The sequence below is a fragment of the Cupressus sempervirens genome, chromosome 9 (genome assembly GCF_028749045.1).
Source record: "Cupressus sempervirens isolate cs-2001-9-10 chromosome 9, ASM2874904v1, whole genome shotgun sequence".
Lineage (NCBI taxonomy): Eukaryota > Viridiplantae > Streptophyta > Pinopsida > Cupressales > Cupressaceae > Cupressus > Cupressus sempervirens.
In genome coordinates, this window is record NC_143126.1 from 295,615,052 (window position 1) to 295,634,418 (window position 19,367).

The following is a 19,367-nucleotide window of genomic DNA, read 5'->3' on the forward strand; positions in this document are numbered from 1 at the left end:
TTATACAAGTTTTCCTTTTTCTATGTTTCAAGTATCAAATCTAAAGTTTTTAGGTTTCAAGTGTTCAAGTTTCAAGTTTCCAAGTCTTAAAGTTGCAAAAGATACATAACACTATTTAAGTTTCATTTCAGTTTAACTAGTTCAAGTGTTCAAGTTTGAAATAAATACATATAACAGTTTAAGTTTTGTTTCAATTCAACTAGTTGACAACTAATGGCATTCCAACATACCTAGAGCTCCCAATGTAGAAGCTTGAGCTTTGATACCAGATGTAATGCCCTGCTAGGTGACCCAAAAGAAATTAACCTAAAGTTTCACTAAGTTTGCAAAACTTTTTTTTTTTTGAAAGATAATAACTTAACAATAATAGATACATAATATAGCGGAAGCATTAACATTCACATAAACACATACCATAAAACAAAGTATAATTCTTAAGGGTCCCATGATGTTGAATCAAATTTAGTTCTTATTAATATTAAATCTAACACATAAAAATTCCACATCATGGAAAACTACAAGTATGAATCCATTTAAATAATATACAATTACTGAATACCACTTGCAAATAAACAAAATGCACAATCATCCACTGTACAAGTCATGAGGTATGAGAGGCTAAAATAATATACATCATGAAATAGATTACATCATCTCATAAGATCTATAAATAAAATATAATACACTTAGAGTATAACCATCCATCATAGAAATACAAGATCAAATAGAAAGGACCATTTGCACAAACACATCCAGTAACAACATCCAATGGTCGAATCTCAATGGTATAAGAAAATGCACTAACACCCAACCTCATGGAACCTAAATGGCTCACTCCCATGGCGATGAGGAGATAAACTCAAGTCCCAAACATGATAACAAACTCAAAAGTCAAAACCAATTACATCTAGGTTCAAGGAATCACTTGAAAGAGAACTATCTCAAAGGGTACCAAGACACAAGTATCAACTAATCCCAGAGGCAACATAGACACATAGGAAATATGCCTTGCAAGTGGACAAGTTTCATCGTATGAGCCCACTCTAAGGTTACCCTGGCAGCCACTACGGACTCTAGATCCACCTAGTATCTCTATGCAGCATCAATATCCTTTCATACAGATAAGGCATACTAACAAGTCAAATAATTTAATCATCTCAGTCCTATACAAGTAATTGGGAAGCAATCAAGGATAAATGATTGAAGACTCAAAGGTTATATCAGGAAAGTCACACCATTCACCTCAGTCTCACACAAGAAATTGGAAAGCACATCAAAACATCTAATCAAACTCATCATAGACCGCACATGACACATCACCATGGCCAGATATAAAAGATCATAATTCAAAACATCATCATGACATCACAGAAAAAAACTCCCAAGCGTCTAGTAGACATCCTAAAACTCGTCAACGCTCTAAGTCAACCCCAAACCTAATATACAAGAAAACATACAACAGATAGTATAGTTTCACACTTTTTTTTGGTTTAGAAAAACACTTTTTGAGTTTACAGTAAGGTTTCAAAATCACATTTCATAGTCAATTTTTCCAATTTAACATAGTTATAAAAATTTCATTCTACTTTTAGAATCAAATGCCTATCTACCACTAACTCACCAAACCGATGTCTCTCTAAGGATCACAAATTTAAATAATAATTAACCAGTAATTATTTAACAATATTAAATAATAAAATGAATTTCATTAATTAATTTCCTTCTAGCATCCTATTAAAAAATTAATTAATTAATTAAATTTCTAACAATATGACCTTCTAAAGAAAATACTTAATAAATTAAAATACTTTAATAATTAAAAGAAAACATATTAATCAAATATATTAATAATTTAATTTTAATTTAATTTTTTAAAAAAAAATTTAATAAATTAAAGTTTAAATAAATTAAATTTTAATAAAAATTAAAAAGAACACTGTGATTTTAAAGGCCCACTAACCTGACCTAAACAGGTTGTCGCAGGCAGCTCTACTGCGTCAGTAACAATACCACGGTGAGTACTGTTGCATGCATAGTAGTTACTATCATGGATAGGTACAGATGGGGGGTGGGGGGTTTGGTAGCCCTGCCCTAATATATATATATATATATATATATATATATATATATATATATATATATATATATATATATATATATATATATATATATATATAAATTGTTTTATAAAAAATAAAACAAAACAACACGACACCCTCCCTTTCAATTTTCATTTAATTTTTTTATTTATTTATAAAAACATGATCAAATACTCTGATAGGGAAACCCAGAAAAAAATTCAAATTTACATTCTAGAATTTGATTTTTAATCTAAAACCCATCTGTTTAAAATTTAAACGAATGAGGATTTCAAAAACTCCATTCCTCAAACACAGATAAGTTTGATATGAAGATAATTTAAGATTCACAATAGGGTTTCATCAATGACATCAAACAAATCTTCAAATATCTGAGAACGGGTCGATCCAAACACAAAGCAAACAAAAGATTGAACAATGGAAATCTCATTGTGTAAATCAATCACAAGATTCTACTTGAATTTGATGCTAAGATGCAAACACACAATCACACGAAGAATGCAAGAAAACCACTTTCTTCTAAAAACTTCCTTCTCTGAAAATCGCTTCTTTAAGTCCCAGTAATTGCAAAATGAGCTCTAGATCTCTGATAAAGAGTTCTCCCCTAAATTTGGGCTCTGATTGTGCAATCATGTGAGGGAACTCATTGATCATTATCTTTTTACATTTTCATGCACAAAGTTTTAGATATTTAATTACAAAATATCTTTATTTAAATAATTAGCTTTCTCTTTAATTAATTTTCAAGATGTTTTTTACAAAACTACTTATTAAGTAATAATAATATTTAACATTTATTTAAAAATGATCTCCTAAATATATTATTATTAAATTAAATAAATATTATTACACTCCAAAATTAGAACTATTACTTTATCTTTTAAAATTTAATTCTTTTATTTAATTAATTTCTTAATTAATTAAATATGATTAAATATCAAAATTTCTTCATACTGTTCTATTAAATTAAAACATTAAATACTCTTTTAATTTGATTTGATTATAATAGAAAATCATCACAGACCCACAAGACTAAATACGAAAACCCATCATAAAGTACATAATACCAAGAAAATCTCTAGGGTCAAAATCATGAATTCATGTCACTTGACGAATTCAGAGAGGTGAAACTAACTCAAAAAACTTGTCCTATTTTCTAGGACAATTAGCTTAGGTTAGGATTTGGACTCAAGAGTTATCTCCTCGGTTATACCATTGAGATACTGTGATAGGGTATGCTCACCCTAGCAATTCAGGAAAGTCGATACTTGGTTACTGCAATCTACATAAAATTGATGCATGTACAAACACATATATTCTAAACTAATCATGCAATGGCAAGGAGTGGTACATCTTGTAGATCCCGACTAGCAGGTGACTATGACTCCCTCCCTCAACCACATCAGGAACGTCAATCATAAAGTAAAACATACAAGTACACCATACACATGCAAGAATGGGGTAAGTAATCATAGAAACTACATATAAATAATCCATCTACTAACATCATGAGATAACTAAAATCACTAACTAGACATACATATATCATCATAGAAATAATCCCAAATACATGAACTAACTAAGTAACTCAACACACAAATCAACTGAGTCTGAAATAACATATAATCAAATCTAGTAACCAAGTACCGATAATCATAAAATAGGCCTAAAAGAATTTGGCAATACAACAGAAAATTCAAGTAGGGGTAGGCATTACATCTTTAATGTGGAGTAAATTATTGTTTTACTCTCTCATTATGGTATCAATTATCATCTTATTCTCTCATATTACTTATATTTCATACATATTACACATATTCTCCTCCTTCTTAGTCCATGATTACTCCACTTAAGCCTCTTATAGCTCCTACCACATCAATTGTCCCCACTACTTTTTTGACTATTATTATTCCTACTTGCAATATTATCTATTTTACCAACTTGACTACCTCTATTTTACCACCTTGACTACCTCTATTCCATTCATAGTTTTATTTTGTGGTCCCTCCCTATTTGAGAACCTCACTATGTTTTTTAATCTATTTGCATAAGCTACACTTATTTGAATTCCTTTTGGGAAAATAGGTGTCTTATATTGTTATGGAGTCTGATCAGTCCCCAAGTAGGAGATTGTTGTTAGGTGAAGCATAATTGAACTCAAAGGTTAATTATGGTTAATTATTTCCACTTTCTTGAGCACAATTTCCCCCCAGATTATTTATATAAGGATTGGGGGTAGCACCCTCAATATGGAGTTAAGGGGCAACACCCCTTGCAAGGTCCTAGGGCAAAGCCCCAGGTGCACTCTGTATCGCAATATAGGGTGGGGTTGAGAGGCAACACCTATGAGAAAGGGTTTTGGGGGGAAATGCCCCTCAAAGATCAACTGACTTTATTATAATAAAAGACGTTGTCTATTATTTTTCTATTGGATGACTTCTTCTAGCCCCAATTTTGTAAGCAACAAAAATCTTGTATGAAATGGCTTAGGATTATGGATTTCATAATGTAAGATGAGATTGTAGAGCTTCTTGTAGTGGTATTGAGTGATTATGGATTGTAATCAGGTTGTAATCGCTCGATAGTAAGAATATTGGACTCATTGTTTGGTAGATGTAGCCTAGTGATTGGGTGAACCACATTAAATATTTGTGTCCTGTGTTCTCTTCTATGTGCTTTATTATTTTCTAATATTGTATATATTTGCATGTAATTTTTATTTTTGTCTCGTTAATCCTAACATTTTACACCTTACGCAATAATATTTTTAATTTTAAGATTCTATTCATTTTGTAATGTTGCACCTAGATGGACTTGCACAACATCTAGAAAATTATATAGAATATTATTGGAACCACATAATGTTATATTCTAAGATTGCAATATTGTATTGTTGTAATTATCTAATATTGAGAAAATTAAATTAATAAAGTACCTAATATTAAATGTGGTGTCAAGTGTTTAAGAAACTAAGGATTTCAAAACATGTGGTTGATGTAATATTACTTGATGGATTTGTGTAAGATCTTGGTTCTACAAAAGTGATTGCAAGGGTTATTTTTGAAAGGAGATAGGGTTATCATTTGAAGAGATTAAGAGCATTACATGGGATATGCATGGTTTCATTCTTGTTCACACAAAGTTCTTGTTAATAGATTGAGTTTCAAAGGATTCTTTGGATGTATTATAAATTTTTTTTTGAATAATATATGGATGATTGATGTTTTTGGAGGCTGGGTTTTTCCATTATGAGTGTTTTCCTAAGGTATATCTCAAGTAGCACATTGTTGTGAATATGTTGTCTATTCTTATGCATGTATACTCTAAGAAATTATTTGATAGATTTATCTTATGAGTTAAGTAGAAATTGGAATATGTATGGTTACAAATTTCCTTACTATTCCATGTCTTATAATAAGAACTTTGCATACACATCATTTTTTTTCAAGTTTTCTTATGTACCTTGGAGACACTCATACAAAGTTTAGATAAATTTAAAATAATATTTAATGCCATGATTAAAGGAAAAATAATCAATAGGTAAAATATTATGATTTAATATTGTTACATATCATCTAAATTTTGACTTCATGGTACATTATTGAGATGTATAATGGAACATGTGACCCAAATACATAGTTTCTCTCTTTTATTGGAGCATGTATGTACATTCTTCATATGAGAGTAAAGCTAAATTTGATCTAATTAGTTCAAACAATTATGTAATTGAATGGTTATTTCATTTCCTCACACATCCATAGGTTTTATGATTTAATTTAATTGACCAATTAATTTGTTATGATTGAGATCAATTAGTTTACTTCTAGGTACTCCATTGAAAAATCTAAGTATGTTCTTGATTTTCTCTCAAAACTTTACATGAAATATTATGAGCCTACTCAAACTACCTTAACAAATAGAGTCAAGTTTGAGACTTAGTGCTCTTCATCATTAGTTGATGGTATTTTATATCAATAACTTGTGGTGAACCTCATATATCAAACTCATACTTTTCATTTCATATTGAATGGACACACTATCGTAGTTTATGCATGATCCACATGGCCTACACTATAAGGAAGTCAAGAACAAATTCTATTATATTGAGAATGAATTCATAGTTATCAAATTCACTATGTAATAGTTGCCAATATTGATTTGGTGTAATATACACATTAATTTTAGACAATAAATCCTCAAGAACAAAAGTCCACTTTTGTTTATGCCACATCTTTTGTAGGTTTAGGTTTCATTTTATTTTTAGCCAATAAGTTATCTACTATATCTCTATCTTTTTTAGAGCATAACTCTCTAGGGGTTATATTATTAAGATCACCAAAGGTATCTTCAAGACACCCTCACAATTTTGTTACCCATTACAAAAAACCATCTTTAATTTTCATTTTGATTGAGAGAATATTGTTTAGATATCATAGAATATAGTCCACATCAATTAGGTTTATATGAAATATTTTTTAGACCCCATTAATGAACATGTCATTGATCTCTGGTGCCAACTTTAGATTTGACAAGTGAAATTTTAAGCAAACCTTTCATAGAGATAAAGCTTTTAATGCTACACATTTATCTGGGTAGAGATAAAGCTTTTAATATTACACCTTTTATCTAGGGTGAAAGAAGCTTTATCTATAAGACTACTTGATCATCTCTATCATTTTCTTAATTTTATTGGAATATTCTTTTTAGGATGATTTTATTCCTTATATTTATCCTCCTCAAATCATTTTGCAAATAAATTCTTAATACAATTATACAATTATGAAAATCAAGCTTGATTTTTTCCATACTCATATAAGCTATTCTAATAAGTGACATTAATAGTAGCTATTACACCTACAATAATAATAGTTATTATTATATTATTCACCTAAGCTAAGTTGAATACCACTATGAATAATACTTATATTAGAATGAAGAATATACTACAAACGATCCTTTCTATATTCCTCATTAAAAAAATACCCTTTAAAGAGTAGAAATAACAAACCAGCATGAAAATAGATTAAGATTGGAGCACATATCAAACCTAACATTAAAAAAATGCCACTGTATGTTTGTTTAGAAATTTGATTTAGATTTGTTTGGCACGTCTAACTGATTAATAACACCATTGCTAACAACGAATATAACATATTTTTAAGCAAGGTTTGGAATCTTACATCATGTACTCACCTTAAAATATAAATCTACCTTAAAATATAATAGATAGGCAGGTTTTGTCAGGGACTGTAGTTTGCAGTTAAAAATAATTCAGTGGAAGAACGTGTACGAATCCCATGCTATTGATTAAGCTTAATGAATAAGAAATACAATTTGCAAAGCATATACCCAATTCACATATTCGGTTTGTAAGGCATATACCCAGCGAACTAACCCTAAAATGAAAGCAACTATCGTTTTCTCAAAGCAATTAGAAACTAGAAATTGCTTGTTTATTTACTTTACAGACGCGTACACTACATCATCTAACAACAACAAAAACAAGAATAAGAAGAAGAAGAAGAAGAAGTCGTATTGGCCAATACAAACACCACCAAATTTTCTAGAATTTTGTCCCGTGAAGTTTTGGAAGAAGTCTTTTTTAGTCTCATCTTAAACTGCTCGCGCTGCATGATTAGATGCGTCCTTGTTTATTACATCGATCCTCAAAAAGCTTATAAAAAGAGATCATCACCAATGTAGATAGAAAGGAAAATAAAAGATGGGAAGTTATAATCCTCTACGTCTGATTGTACTTGTAGTGTTTCTGTTTGAGTTTTGGGCTGTTTCAACAGCCACTACTTCCTTTGATTTCTATTATTTCGTGCAGCAGGTATTAAGTTATATGGTGGAGAAAAACATGTGTTTTTTCTACTTGGTTTTTTCCTTTGGTTTTGTTTTATGTAATGTGATTTGTTCGGTAAATAGATTGTGATTGATTGAATGCAGTGGCCGGGATCATATTGTAGTACAAGAAGAGGATGTTGTTATCCTCGCACTGGGAAACCTGCATCAGATTTTTCCATTCATGGCTTATGGCCCAACTATAACACTGGAAAATGGCCACAGTTTTGTGATTCCTCTAGTCAGTTTGATTTCTCCAAGGTGATCTTTCTGTACTTAAGTAAAAATCTAAGTCGGTTTGTATGGGGTTCTTAAATCGTTTATGTAGTATCCTTCACTGAGCAGATTTTGTGCCTTCGTCTCGTAGATTCGTAGATCTGAACCTTCCATACAAAAATAATTGGCTTAAAAAGAATAAATTAACTTTGATTATTTAACACTTCTAATCTAAGAATCCAAACCAATTGTCTTAGATATATCCATTTTTTTAAATTGATATAGAAAAATAAATGTTCAGGTTACATGCTGATTTATCTTTATTATTTTTCACAGCTCTCAGATCTAGTTGGGGAGTTGAATAGTTATTGGGGATCGTTGAGCTGCCCAAGTAATGATGGGCACAAATTTTGGGGCCACGAGTGGCAGAAGCATGGTACTTGTTCTCTCAATATGAACGAGCATGACTACTTTGAAAAGGCTCTTTCTTTACGACACAAGATTGATCTTCTCAATGCCCTTAAATCTGCAGGTAATTTACGTGCTTTTTTCAAGTAGTAGAAGATTTTGTAGAAGTTTGGTATTAGTATAGTGTGATGATTAAAATGTGAAGTCTTCGTTGTTGTTATTAAGATTCAAGTTTTATTGAGATGTTACTAACAATCTATATTGTGTTAAAGATGAGCTTTATTATTTGTTATCTAATTGATTTATAGGTTAGGTGTAAATGTGCTTTTCTTTCTTATAAAAAGTAACCGCGGAGTGTGATGATTTACATGTGGCATTCTTAATCAAGTTTCATTGAGATGTTACTAACAATATATATTGTGTTAAAGATGAGGTTTATTATTTGTTATCTAATTGATTTATAGGTTGGGTGTAAATGTGTTTTTCTTTCTTAAAAGTAACTGCGTAGTGTGATGATTTACATGTGGCATTCTTATTCAAGTTTCATTGAGATGTTACTAACAATCTATATTGTGTTAAAGATGAGGTTTATTATTTGTTATTTAATTGATTTATAGGTTGGGTGTAAATGTGTTTTTCTTTCTTAAAAGTAACTGCGTAGTGTGATGATTTACATGTGGCATTCTTGTTCTTGTCATCAAGATTCATATTTCATTAAGTTGTTATTGTCGGATATTGTGATGAAGATGAGATTCCCACTTTGTGATCTCACTAATTCAAAAGTCTGATTTAGAAGTTCTATCTCTCTTAAAAATGATCACATGGCATGATGATTTCATTGTGGGGTCTGTGTTCTTGTTATCAAGATTTGCATTTCATTGAGATGTTATTGTTGATTGGTACAGTAAAATATGAGATCCCCTTCTTGTGACCTCATTGATTTATAGGTCTAGTTTGAAAGTATTTATCCCTCTTAAAAATAACTAAATGTGGTAGTGTTGTACTTGTCATTAAGACTCATATTTCATTGAGCTGTTATTTTTTATTGTTAACATTGAAGATGAGAACTCCCATTTGCGACCTCACATAATTCATAGGTCCAACTCAAGGGTCTTTATCCCGCTTAGAAATAACCTTGTAATACAATGATTTAAATGTGATGTTGTTGTTCTTGTCATCAAGATTTACATTACATTGAAATGTTATTATAGATTATATCAAAAAAGAAGACCTCTTGTTTGTGATCTCACTGATTCAAAACTTTCAAAAAATTGATACAATATAATGATTTAGATATAATATTGGTCTACTTATCAGATCAAGATTAACATCTCATTTTGTTTATATTGTCAACTTGTATGCTAGAAACAAGGTTTCCTATATATGACTTCATTGATTTATAACTCCATGTCGAAAAAATTAACATTCATCCTATTTGTCTAACAATCTCCCACATATGTGCAGGCATTAAACCAGATGGAGGAGAATACAGCGTGAGTGATATCAAAGAAGCGATTAGGAATGCGATTGGGGAGGACGTAGGAGTGGATTGTAATGTAAGTGAGGAGGGTGAGCATCAACTGAACGAAGTATACGTGTGCGTTGATAAATCTGACGCTTCCACAGTTATCAAATGCCCCATTTACCCACATAGCAAGTGCCGTTCTACTGTTACGTTTCCTCCTTTTGGAGACGACGACGAGGTTTCAACTTCTGGATCGGACGAGCTTTAGGTCGAACAAGTCCACCAATGACACAAATTAGTGAAATAAAGCTTACCATGCAAAACTTCACCCCACACGTCATGAGCACTAGCGTTTTTTTCTTCTCATTCTTGGCAATGCCATGTCTTACGCTTTCTCACCAACTTTTGTTGTTTCATAATGTCAAATAAGTGAGTGGACCTAGTCACAAGTTATTCTATAACCTTGGTCCACAATTTTCCCTATTGTATTTGGAATAAGGAAAATAAATGCACAATACAATTGACTTAGGGAATCATTTGGTGGGTACAATCAACATAGCTAATTTATATTAGCGAAGAGTTAGAAAAGTTAGAAAATACATGCAATGATAAATTGTAATAAGGTAGAAGTACAATAATTTATGATTGGTTTCTTGTAACTAGGTTGAAATTAATTGATGAGATTCTAAATTTAGTTTACTTTGAACTAAGTTGGATCTACATTTAAGTTCTTCAAAGCTTTATATCCAAATAAATATGTCTAACAATAATACACAATACTAATTAGTTTTTTTATTAAAGTTATATTTGGAACATAAGTAGTGTTGAAAAGAACCTTGGATGTTTACTTTGTTTTAAGGGACCATTTATGACTTCTTTCAGAAAAGTGCAATCAATTTCTCCCCCAAAAATTATTGATGATGCACATTAAAATTGTTGTGGTTTGCTAGTGTTGCTAGTTTGTGTTTTTTGTTGGTTGTTGGATGTTTAGCGTGTTTTATCTTTATCTAGCAAAGTCTTACTTTTTGGTTTTTAGTGTAACTTATCTTATGTAACTTGACTAGGGTTTTGATTCCCTTAAAACCCGTTTTTACCTTAATCCAAAAATAAATTATAGTTTTTATGATTTTTTTATTAGAAAAATTATGTTTTGAGGGGACTAGAAACCCCTTGCAATAAATAGAAATGATTTAACATTAAGCTTCAAAATATAACTATGTCAAACAAGCTAGCAAGACAAGACACTAAAAATCAACATTTCCAAAAAAGATAACTGCCCAACACAAACCACATGAGTAGAGCAGAGAGCCACACTAAAGAGGGCCAAAAGAGATAGGCTAAGTATAAGAAAATAATAGTAAGCCCAATCTACCAAGAGGGAAAGAAACTAGGAATCCTCATCCTACACGAAACAAGGAAAATGTCAAGATTTTCCTTTGCCCTCCTTCTTTTTAGAGCATAGAGTCATGTCAAAATGAGGTGAGAACTTCTTATGGTGTTTTTCAATAACTGTGATCCACACCTCCTCAACTATAAAAGCCTTCTCTTGCAAATCCAAGGAAGATACCCCAAAATAGAAGCATGGGAAGATCCAACTACCACGAAACTAGGAGGATCATTCTGGATAGACCCAACAATATCAGAATAAACAATATGAACAAATCCAACACTAGTAGCTATCTTAGTGCATCACGCCTCCTCCATCAAAGGGAAGACATATGATCCAACATTACCAATTGCAATAGAAAACCTATAGGAGAAACAGAGTGGTAGCAATCCATGAGAAGATTTACCAATAGACCCAATAAGTGAAGAAACCAACACTAGAACCAAAAAAACCTATAAAATTTCAAGCATCAACACTAACATAAGCAACTCTAGTATCCTCAACCAAAACAAAATGAATGGGAGAGACTTTCATAGGACCAATAGGCCTAGTATAATAGAAGGGGAATCCTACATAATAATTTAGAAAAATCTCTTCTTAGCAATAGTATAATATTTAGAAGAGGCACCCTATTATTATGTGGAGCATAAGGGTGTGTACACGAAGATGGTGTACAAAAAGGGGGGTATAAGTGAACACGTTATTTATGAAATCAGGTAAATCTAATCTTAAAAGACCCATTTAGGGATCGTGCACTCAAAATGAAAAAAATGCAAAACACAAATATTGTACTAGTCTGAATCTAGTTTCTAAAATACTAAGGTTTTTTAAAAATGGATAAAATTAAGAGAGTCAAACTTCGTGTCTACAAAAAAAATTCCTATATTTTATTGAAAAATATATCATAGTAGTTTATGTGTGCTCCAAAAAACATGCAATGATATTTAGTATTTTGAATACCCCTTTGGTAGGATGATAGGTAAGAGTGAGATCGAGAAGTTGTGTAATTCTTCATAATTTCTAAAGAGTACTTTTTTTTTCTATGATTTTTTGAAGTGACTCCATCCTAAAATTATGTTACCTCTTTGTGTGTTGGGCATAACTTACATCAAAATAATCTAGAATCAATAATTTTTTCTAAAAGTATATAGAATCAAAAGTAGAAAAATAATATATAATTAATTTTTCATTTGGTTAAGTAGATCAAAAGTTATTAAAAAAATGGTACAAGTCTATCTAAGATGACTGTCAAAACATTGATGTAGAAATTTTAACTTTACAATGCTAATCTTGTTCAAAAATTTAAAAAAGTATATGGTTAGAAAGGTAAGAAAACATGTGATATTATGGTGGTAATTTTAGAGATACCCACTTCACCATTTGCAAACTTGATGAAGTCAAAGATGATAATTGATCTTAGAAGATGAAAAAATGTCTAAAATAACGAAATGGAGGAAAAATGTCAACCCAGGCTTTTGGGTAATTTAAAAAGCCTATTACCAAGTCTAAACGTGGTCACACTTTTTTTGTTAACAAAACATGATTGTGTTATGCTTCATATGAGTAAACTATGATACTAGACATAACATGATCACATTATGTTTAGTAAAATTATAGTGGCAATAACATGATCGCATTATGTCTATGTAAGCATAAAGTAAATTGTTCAAAGGCCTAATAGTTAAAGAAGTAACTACCTAAAATGGATTGATTTCATCAAATAAATGATTGTATCAGCTAGGGCACTTTAAAAAAGTCTAAATCTTAATTTTCACACTTTAAATCAGCCATGCATGGGACACATTAGAAACATTGAATTTTTCAATTGCTTCATCATTTCATTCAGAATATCGTGAGAGTAATCTGAAAAAATATTGTAAGGAAAACATATGTATTATCAAAGATTGTGTAAGGCCCACTGCAAAAGGAATGTGGTAGAGGAACTATGCACAATGGATTTTATATAGAGATTCAAATGCTAATTCTATCAAGGAAAGTTTAGCTACTAGAACTTAGACTACAGATCTTGGAAGATCATTAAGTTTTTTGTTCATCCAAATGAAAACCCTTATAGGGTAGACCTAATTGTATTGAAACAATACAAAGTAAGGTCAGGATATAAAAGATAGATTCTTGTTGCTATACTAGAAGATAAATTATCTTGTGAAGAAATGGAAAAGAGTTCCTATGAAAGTTTTGAGTTATATGTTGATTCATTTTAGTCAACTATCTCTTTGATTTTTATCATCTAGGAAAATTTAGTAATGAGTTTTTATGGTATGTTGAGAATAGGAGGAAGAAGATTTTGAAATTGAGCCAAAGTTGCATTACCATGACAAACAAGGAAACTTGCAACAATATTTCTCGGATAGCTAGACAAACTATTGGAGCTCTTTCCTAGATGAAATAAAAATTGACAGCTGACATTGATAGCCAATTTTGTGTAGATCTTGAAAAAAATTTCAGCATGTTGATAAGCGCTATGGTAAATGTATGGATATAATTGTGGAGGTTTCCAAATCTCTCTCTCTCTCTCTCTCTCTCTCTCTCTCTCTCTCTCTCTCTCTCTCTCTCTCTCTCTCTCTCTCCACCTGCCCCCCCACCCTACCATCCCCCCGCCATCTCCCTCTCTCCCCAATCTAATTAAATTGTGTTCCATGATAAAAGTAACAATTAATTATGTATGAATGAATAAAATCAAAGAAGACATAATTAACAAATAGAGAGGGAATTCAAATCCCATCAACCAACTTGTATATGTATGTGCACTCAAAAAAAAAATTGAAGCAAGAGAGATTAAATTTTCCATGACATTCTAGTAGTTGTAGGTGTCATCTTCATCACAATTTTTTCATGACAGCCTAGTAGATGGAGGTTCCATCTTCATCACAATTTTTCCACGAAAGTCTAGTAGTTGTAGGTGTCATCTCCATCACAATTTTTCCATGACACTCTATTAGTTGCAAGTGCCATTTTCATCAAAAAAATTTCATGGCACTCTAGTAGTTGCAAGTGTCATCTTCATTACAAGTTTTCCATGATAGTCTAGTAGTTGTTGGTGTCATTTTCATCACAAGTTTTTTCATGATAGTCTAGTAGTTGGAGGTTACATCTTCATCACAAGTTTTCCATGACAATCTAGTAGTTGGAGGTGACATCTTCATCACAAGTTTTCTATGAAAATCTAGTAGTTGGAGGTGCCATCTTAATCAAAATTTATCCATGATAGTCTAGTAGTTGTAGGTGTCATCTTTTATCACAAGTTTTCCATGAAAGTCTAGTAGTTGTAGGTGACATCTTCATCACAAGTTTTTAATGATAGTCTAGTAGGTACTATAAAATACAATGAGGTATAGTTGGGAGAAAACTCTAGAATTGGTGACATTGATCGAGGTGAGATATCTAAGATTATGTTTTTCTTCTTCATTTACAAAGTAGGGTGATCCTTGCTATCCTAATCATACCATTGTCTTTTATTAAGCTCTCTCTCTCTCTCTCTCTCTCTCTCTCTCTATATATATATATATATATATATATATATATATATATATATATATATATATATATATATATATATATATATATATATATAAGTTATTAAATATGTAGTCGATGTATCTCCTCCATTGAAAAATATAATTGCTTCCAAAGATTTGTTGGCTCTAATGTGTCAAAAGGAGGTCATGAGGGGTCCTAGTGTTTTGAAAGGGACATTGGGGCCTCTAATGATCCATTAAGATCCCATAATATGCCTTAGAACTTTTTTCTAATTACGTGTGCATTGAAGACCTTCTATCACTACTTCAGCTACTAGTAGATGGTTAGCATTCATCATAATCATCTAACATAGGCTCACATGCATGTCTTAATTCTTTCCTTCATAAATCTCCCATTCCTAGATCTTTAGGTAGTTATCTATAACTTATGTCATCGGTCTAGGAAGCCCTTCCCACCCTTTCTATTTTTCTAGGTGGTCTTTGACTCTTAATCATAGAAAGTTCATTAATAGTTTCATTCTTATTAGAATTGATAACCATATTCTCCATAGCCAATGTTCTTTATGATTGCTGTAATATTTTTTCCTCAACTAAATATTTTATAATCAACTAATACACTTGATCACAATTTTCTCTCGGCCAATGCTTTAAACACGCGATTGAGTCTATAGATCCACAAAAGGGTTGAAATCAAAATCTGTTGGAAGAATAGTATTAGATACATCAAGTTGGCCTAAAGGGGTTGTACTGTAAGGAAGAAAAGGTGTAGAGAATTTCTTCCTACAATAGTCCCAAGAGGATGATTATGCAACCTCAACTAACTATTACAAATATTTCAATGGACAAATAAACATGCATAAATAAAATATCATAATAAACACATAACATAGTAATTAGCATGGGGAAACCCTTCTAAGAGAAAAACCCCACCCTCCAAAACCTACATAATAAATTTTCAAATCAAGAAGATTACAATACACTTACAATGCAAGTTCTTACATGAGTGCATCACCACAACTCGAACTCAGAGAGACTCCTCCTAGCACCTAGTCTTGAAAACTGAACTCGATGATACAAACATCTCTCCAAGCCCTCATTTTCTAGTGATTTACAACCTAGTAACCATTTTTGGTTTTACAAAACCATGGGCAAAGCTACCATGCCACGTGTTACCCACTTGTCATTTGTAATTCCAAGATGGAAAAGCAACCAAGTTAAAATATCATTTTCGTCCATAATTTTATCCTATAGTTTAGACCCCCATAAAAGTCTCACATTGAATTGTCTATACTCTAAAAATAGCTCTCATATATTCTACTAGGGACACGACACATTTTTAACAACTCATACACCTTTTTCCAACACATGAACATGTGCATAACTACCACAAACAAATTCTACAATTTCTAGAAAAAGCTTGCAAGGTTGAGACATAATTCTCAACATTCTCCCACTTGTTGAACACGTTGCAAGGTTCGACGGATCCAAAGTTTAATGAACTTAATTGCTAAGGGCTTAGAGCCCCATAGACTCTGAACACCATCTAAATTTCTCTATGCTCGTGAGCTTAGTTAATGCATCAACAACATTTTCCAAAGTCTCCACCTTCTCTAGCTTGACCTTACTATCCTCGACCATATCTCTCACAAAATGATATTGTACATCAATGTGCTTGGTTCTAGAATGAAATGTCGAGTTCTTTGCTAGGCAAATTGCACTCTTATTGTTGTGCTACACCCTATTTGAACTCTATATCATAACATAATATATTTATCCAAATGGATTCCTTTTAGGCATGAGTAGCTACCATATACTTTTCCTCTATAGTGGAGAAATAAATCACAACTTTTACCTTGCTCATCCAACTGATTGCACCGCTGAACAATGTAAACACATATGCACTAGTGGATCTTCTTCTATCAATATCATTGGTCTAGTCTGAATCCATGTAGCTTTGAATATCCAATGAATGCTCATTTCTTGTTCCATGGAAACATATAGCATACTTTGAGATTCTCCACAAGTATCCAAAAACTCTTTTTACTACATCACAATGTGCTCTTTTGTGATTAGACATGTAATTGTAAAGTACTCTCACTTATTGGGCAATTTTGGTATTGTATTGACCATAGCTTACATAAAACTTCGAAAAACACTCTAATACGGTACTTAACTCATCTCTTCCATCTCCAATGGGGATGTAGGACACTGTGAGCTAGAAATATTTGTTCCCATAGTAACAAGAACACTCAATGTTCTAGAATCCTACATATTGAATCTTCTCAGAATAGTATCAACATACTTACTCTTTCCTAGTCAAATATTTCTATTTTTCCTATCTCTTATAATATTCATACCTAGATTGTGCCTTGTTGCACCAAGATCTTTCATTTCAAACTTTTCTAAGAGCTAAGGTTTTAATTCCACAATCAAATCTTTTCCTTTTCTAATAAGCAACATGTCACCAACATATAAGGAAATAACTAGGAAATAATCACCACTAGACTTGTAATATATATAATGATCAAATTTAGATTGCGCAAATGCCAAACTCAACACATATGTATCAAACTTCTAGTACCACATCCTAGGACTTTATTTTAAACCATACAAAGATTTCTTTAACTTACAAACCAAATGAATTTTACCTTTCATGAAAAAGTGCTATAGATGTGGCATATAAATTTCTTCCTCAAATCTCGGCTCTAGATCATCCATGTGCTCAGCTTCTAGATCATAAGAAGCTGCAATAGAATGTAAATATAGAATGGATGTCATTTTTTCTATAGGAGAAATTTTTTCACCATAATCAACTCTTGCAACATAGGAGTAACCTTTTGCAACCAAAAATTATTTATACAATTTATTAATACTTCCATATGAACTCATCTTCCTTTTGAAGAACCATTTACGACCAACAGGCTTACATCCTTTAGGAAATAGTACGAGGTTCCATGTGTCATTCATGTTAAGAGCTTCCATCTCTTCTTCCATGGCTACTTTGCAAGACTTTGAATCATTCATACCAAGAGAGTCTTCTACAGATATTGGTTCATCAATAATAACATTCAAAGAAAATATACACCTCCAATCATCAAGAGAATATCCATACCTTTCTAGTGCTTTCCTCTATCTACTAGACCTTCAAAAAAGATCTAGTGCAAGTTCAGGTTCATGTTCTCCCTCTTCCTCCAATTATATAGAACTCATAGAGATCTCCTCAACATCTTATCTTTCTAAGGTCCTCAATTCAACTTTCTCGAGTGTATCAGGCATTGACTCACATATTTCTTTCTTTCATCTATTCTAGTTACACTGTAATAGAATAAGGCTTAGTTTCTCTAAAAATAACATATTTGGAATAAAATACCTTTTGTGCAATAGGAACCCAAAGCTTTCCTCACAAACAAAAACTCTCAAATTTCTAAGGCTTGTGGCCCAACCATTCCTTCATTAGTTTCTTATTAATAAGCGCTGATGTAGGAGACCTATTCACCAGGTAGCAGGCATTGGCTACAGCTTTAGCCCTAAACTTTTGTTCTATCTTAGCTCCACTCAGCATACTCCTAGCCTTCTCCATCAAGGTCATGTTCATTCTTTCTACAACTCCATTCTTCTATGGAGAATAAAAAGTCATCTTCTCTCTTTTAAAACCAAAATGTTTACAAAATGTGTCTAAATCATTAGAGCAATATTCACCACAATTATCAGTTCAAAAACACTTTATCTTCTTTCGAGTTTGCAACTCAACCATTGCTTTAAATTCTTTGAAATTACTGAAAACTTCAGCTTTACTCCTAAGAAAATTAACCCATTTTCTTCTATGTTAGTTTGTGGTGACTAATCAGGGAAGTACTCTACATACTCCATATTTCCTTGGCAGGGTTTGGGGCTATTTTATTATAAATTTTTGTGCCAACATGTTGTTACTAATTTTAACCCTAAAGTGGAAAAATTACTTGTATAAAAAGGACTTAGGGTTAGGGAATTTCATAAGGTATGATGCAAATATTGCTTCTTGCAATGGTATTGAGCTATAATCATGTTGTCATCACTAGATCATAATAATATTGGACTTAGTGTTTGGTGGATGTTTTTGCCTAGGGATTGGGTGAACCACATTAAATCTTGGTGTCTTGTGTTCTCTTTTGTGCAATTTATTATTTTTTGATATTGGTTATTTTTGCATGTAATTATTTTATGTCTCTGGTCAATCCAAACAAGTGGTATCAGAGACAGGTTTTTTTTAGTTATCCTCTATAGGAAAGTCTCACGGTTGAGTGGAAGTCTTATGGTTGAGTGGGAGTGAGGGAAGATGAGGTTAAGCTAAATGTTGAGAAGTTTAATGGGCATACATTTTAGTTATGAAAATGCAAATGGAGAACTATCTTTATAAGAAGGATTTATGGAAGCCATTGGAAGGAAAAATAAGAAATAGGGAACTATGACAG

General features: G+C 31.8%; 1 protein-coding gene across 1 annotated transcript; it reads left to right on the forward strand.

Annotated features, from left to right (window-relative positions):
* Positions 1 to 7,752: 7,752 nt before the first annotated feature.
* Positions 7,753 to 10,568, forward strand: LOC149538570 (ribonuclease 3-like). The gene is made up of 4 exons (XM_089799877.1): positions 7,753 to 7,932; positions 8,049 to 8,204; positions 8,496 to 8,691; positions 10,032 to 10,568. The coding sequence occupies exons 1-4, from the start codon at positions 7,822 to 7,824 to the stop codon at positions 10,298 to 10,300; spliced, it is 732 nt and encodes a 243-aa protein (XP_089656003.1). The 5' UTR covers positions 7,753 to 7,821; the 3' UTR covers positions 10,301 to 10,568.
* The last annotated feature ends 8,799 nt before the right edge of the window (positions 10,569 to 19,367 follow it).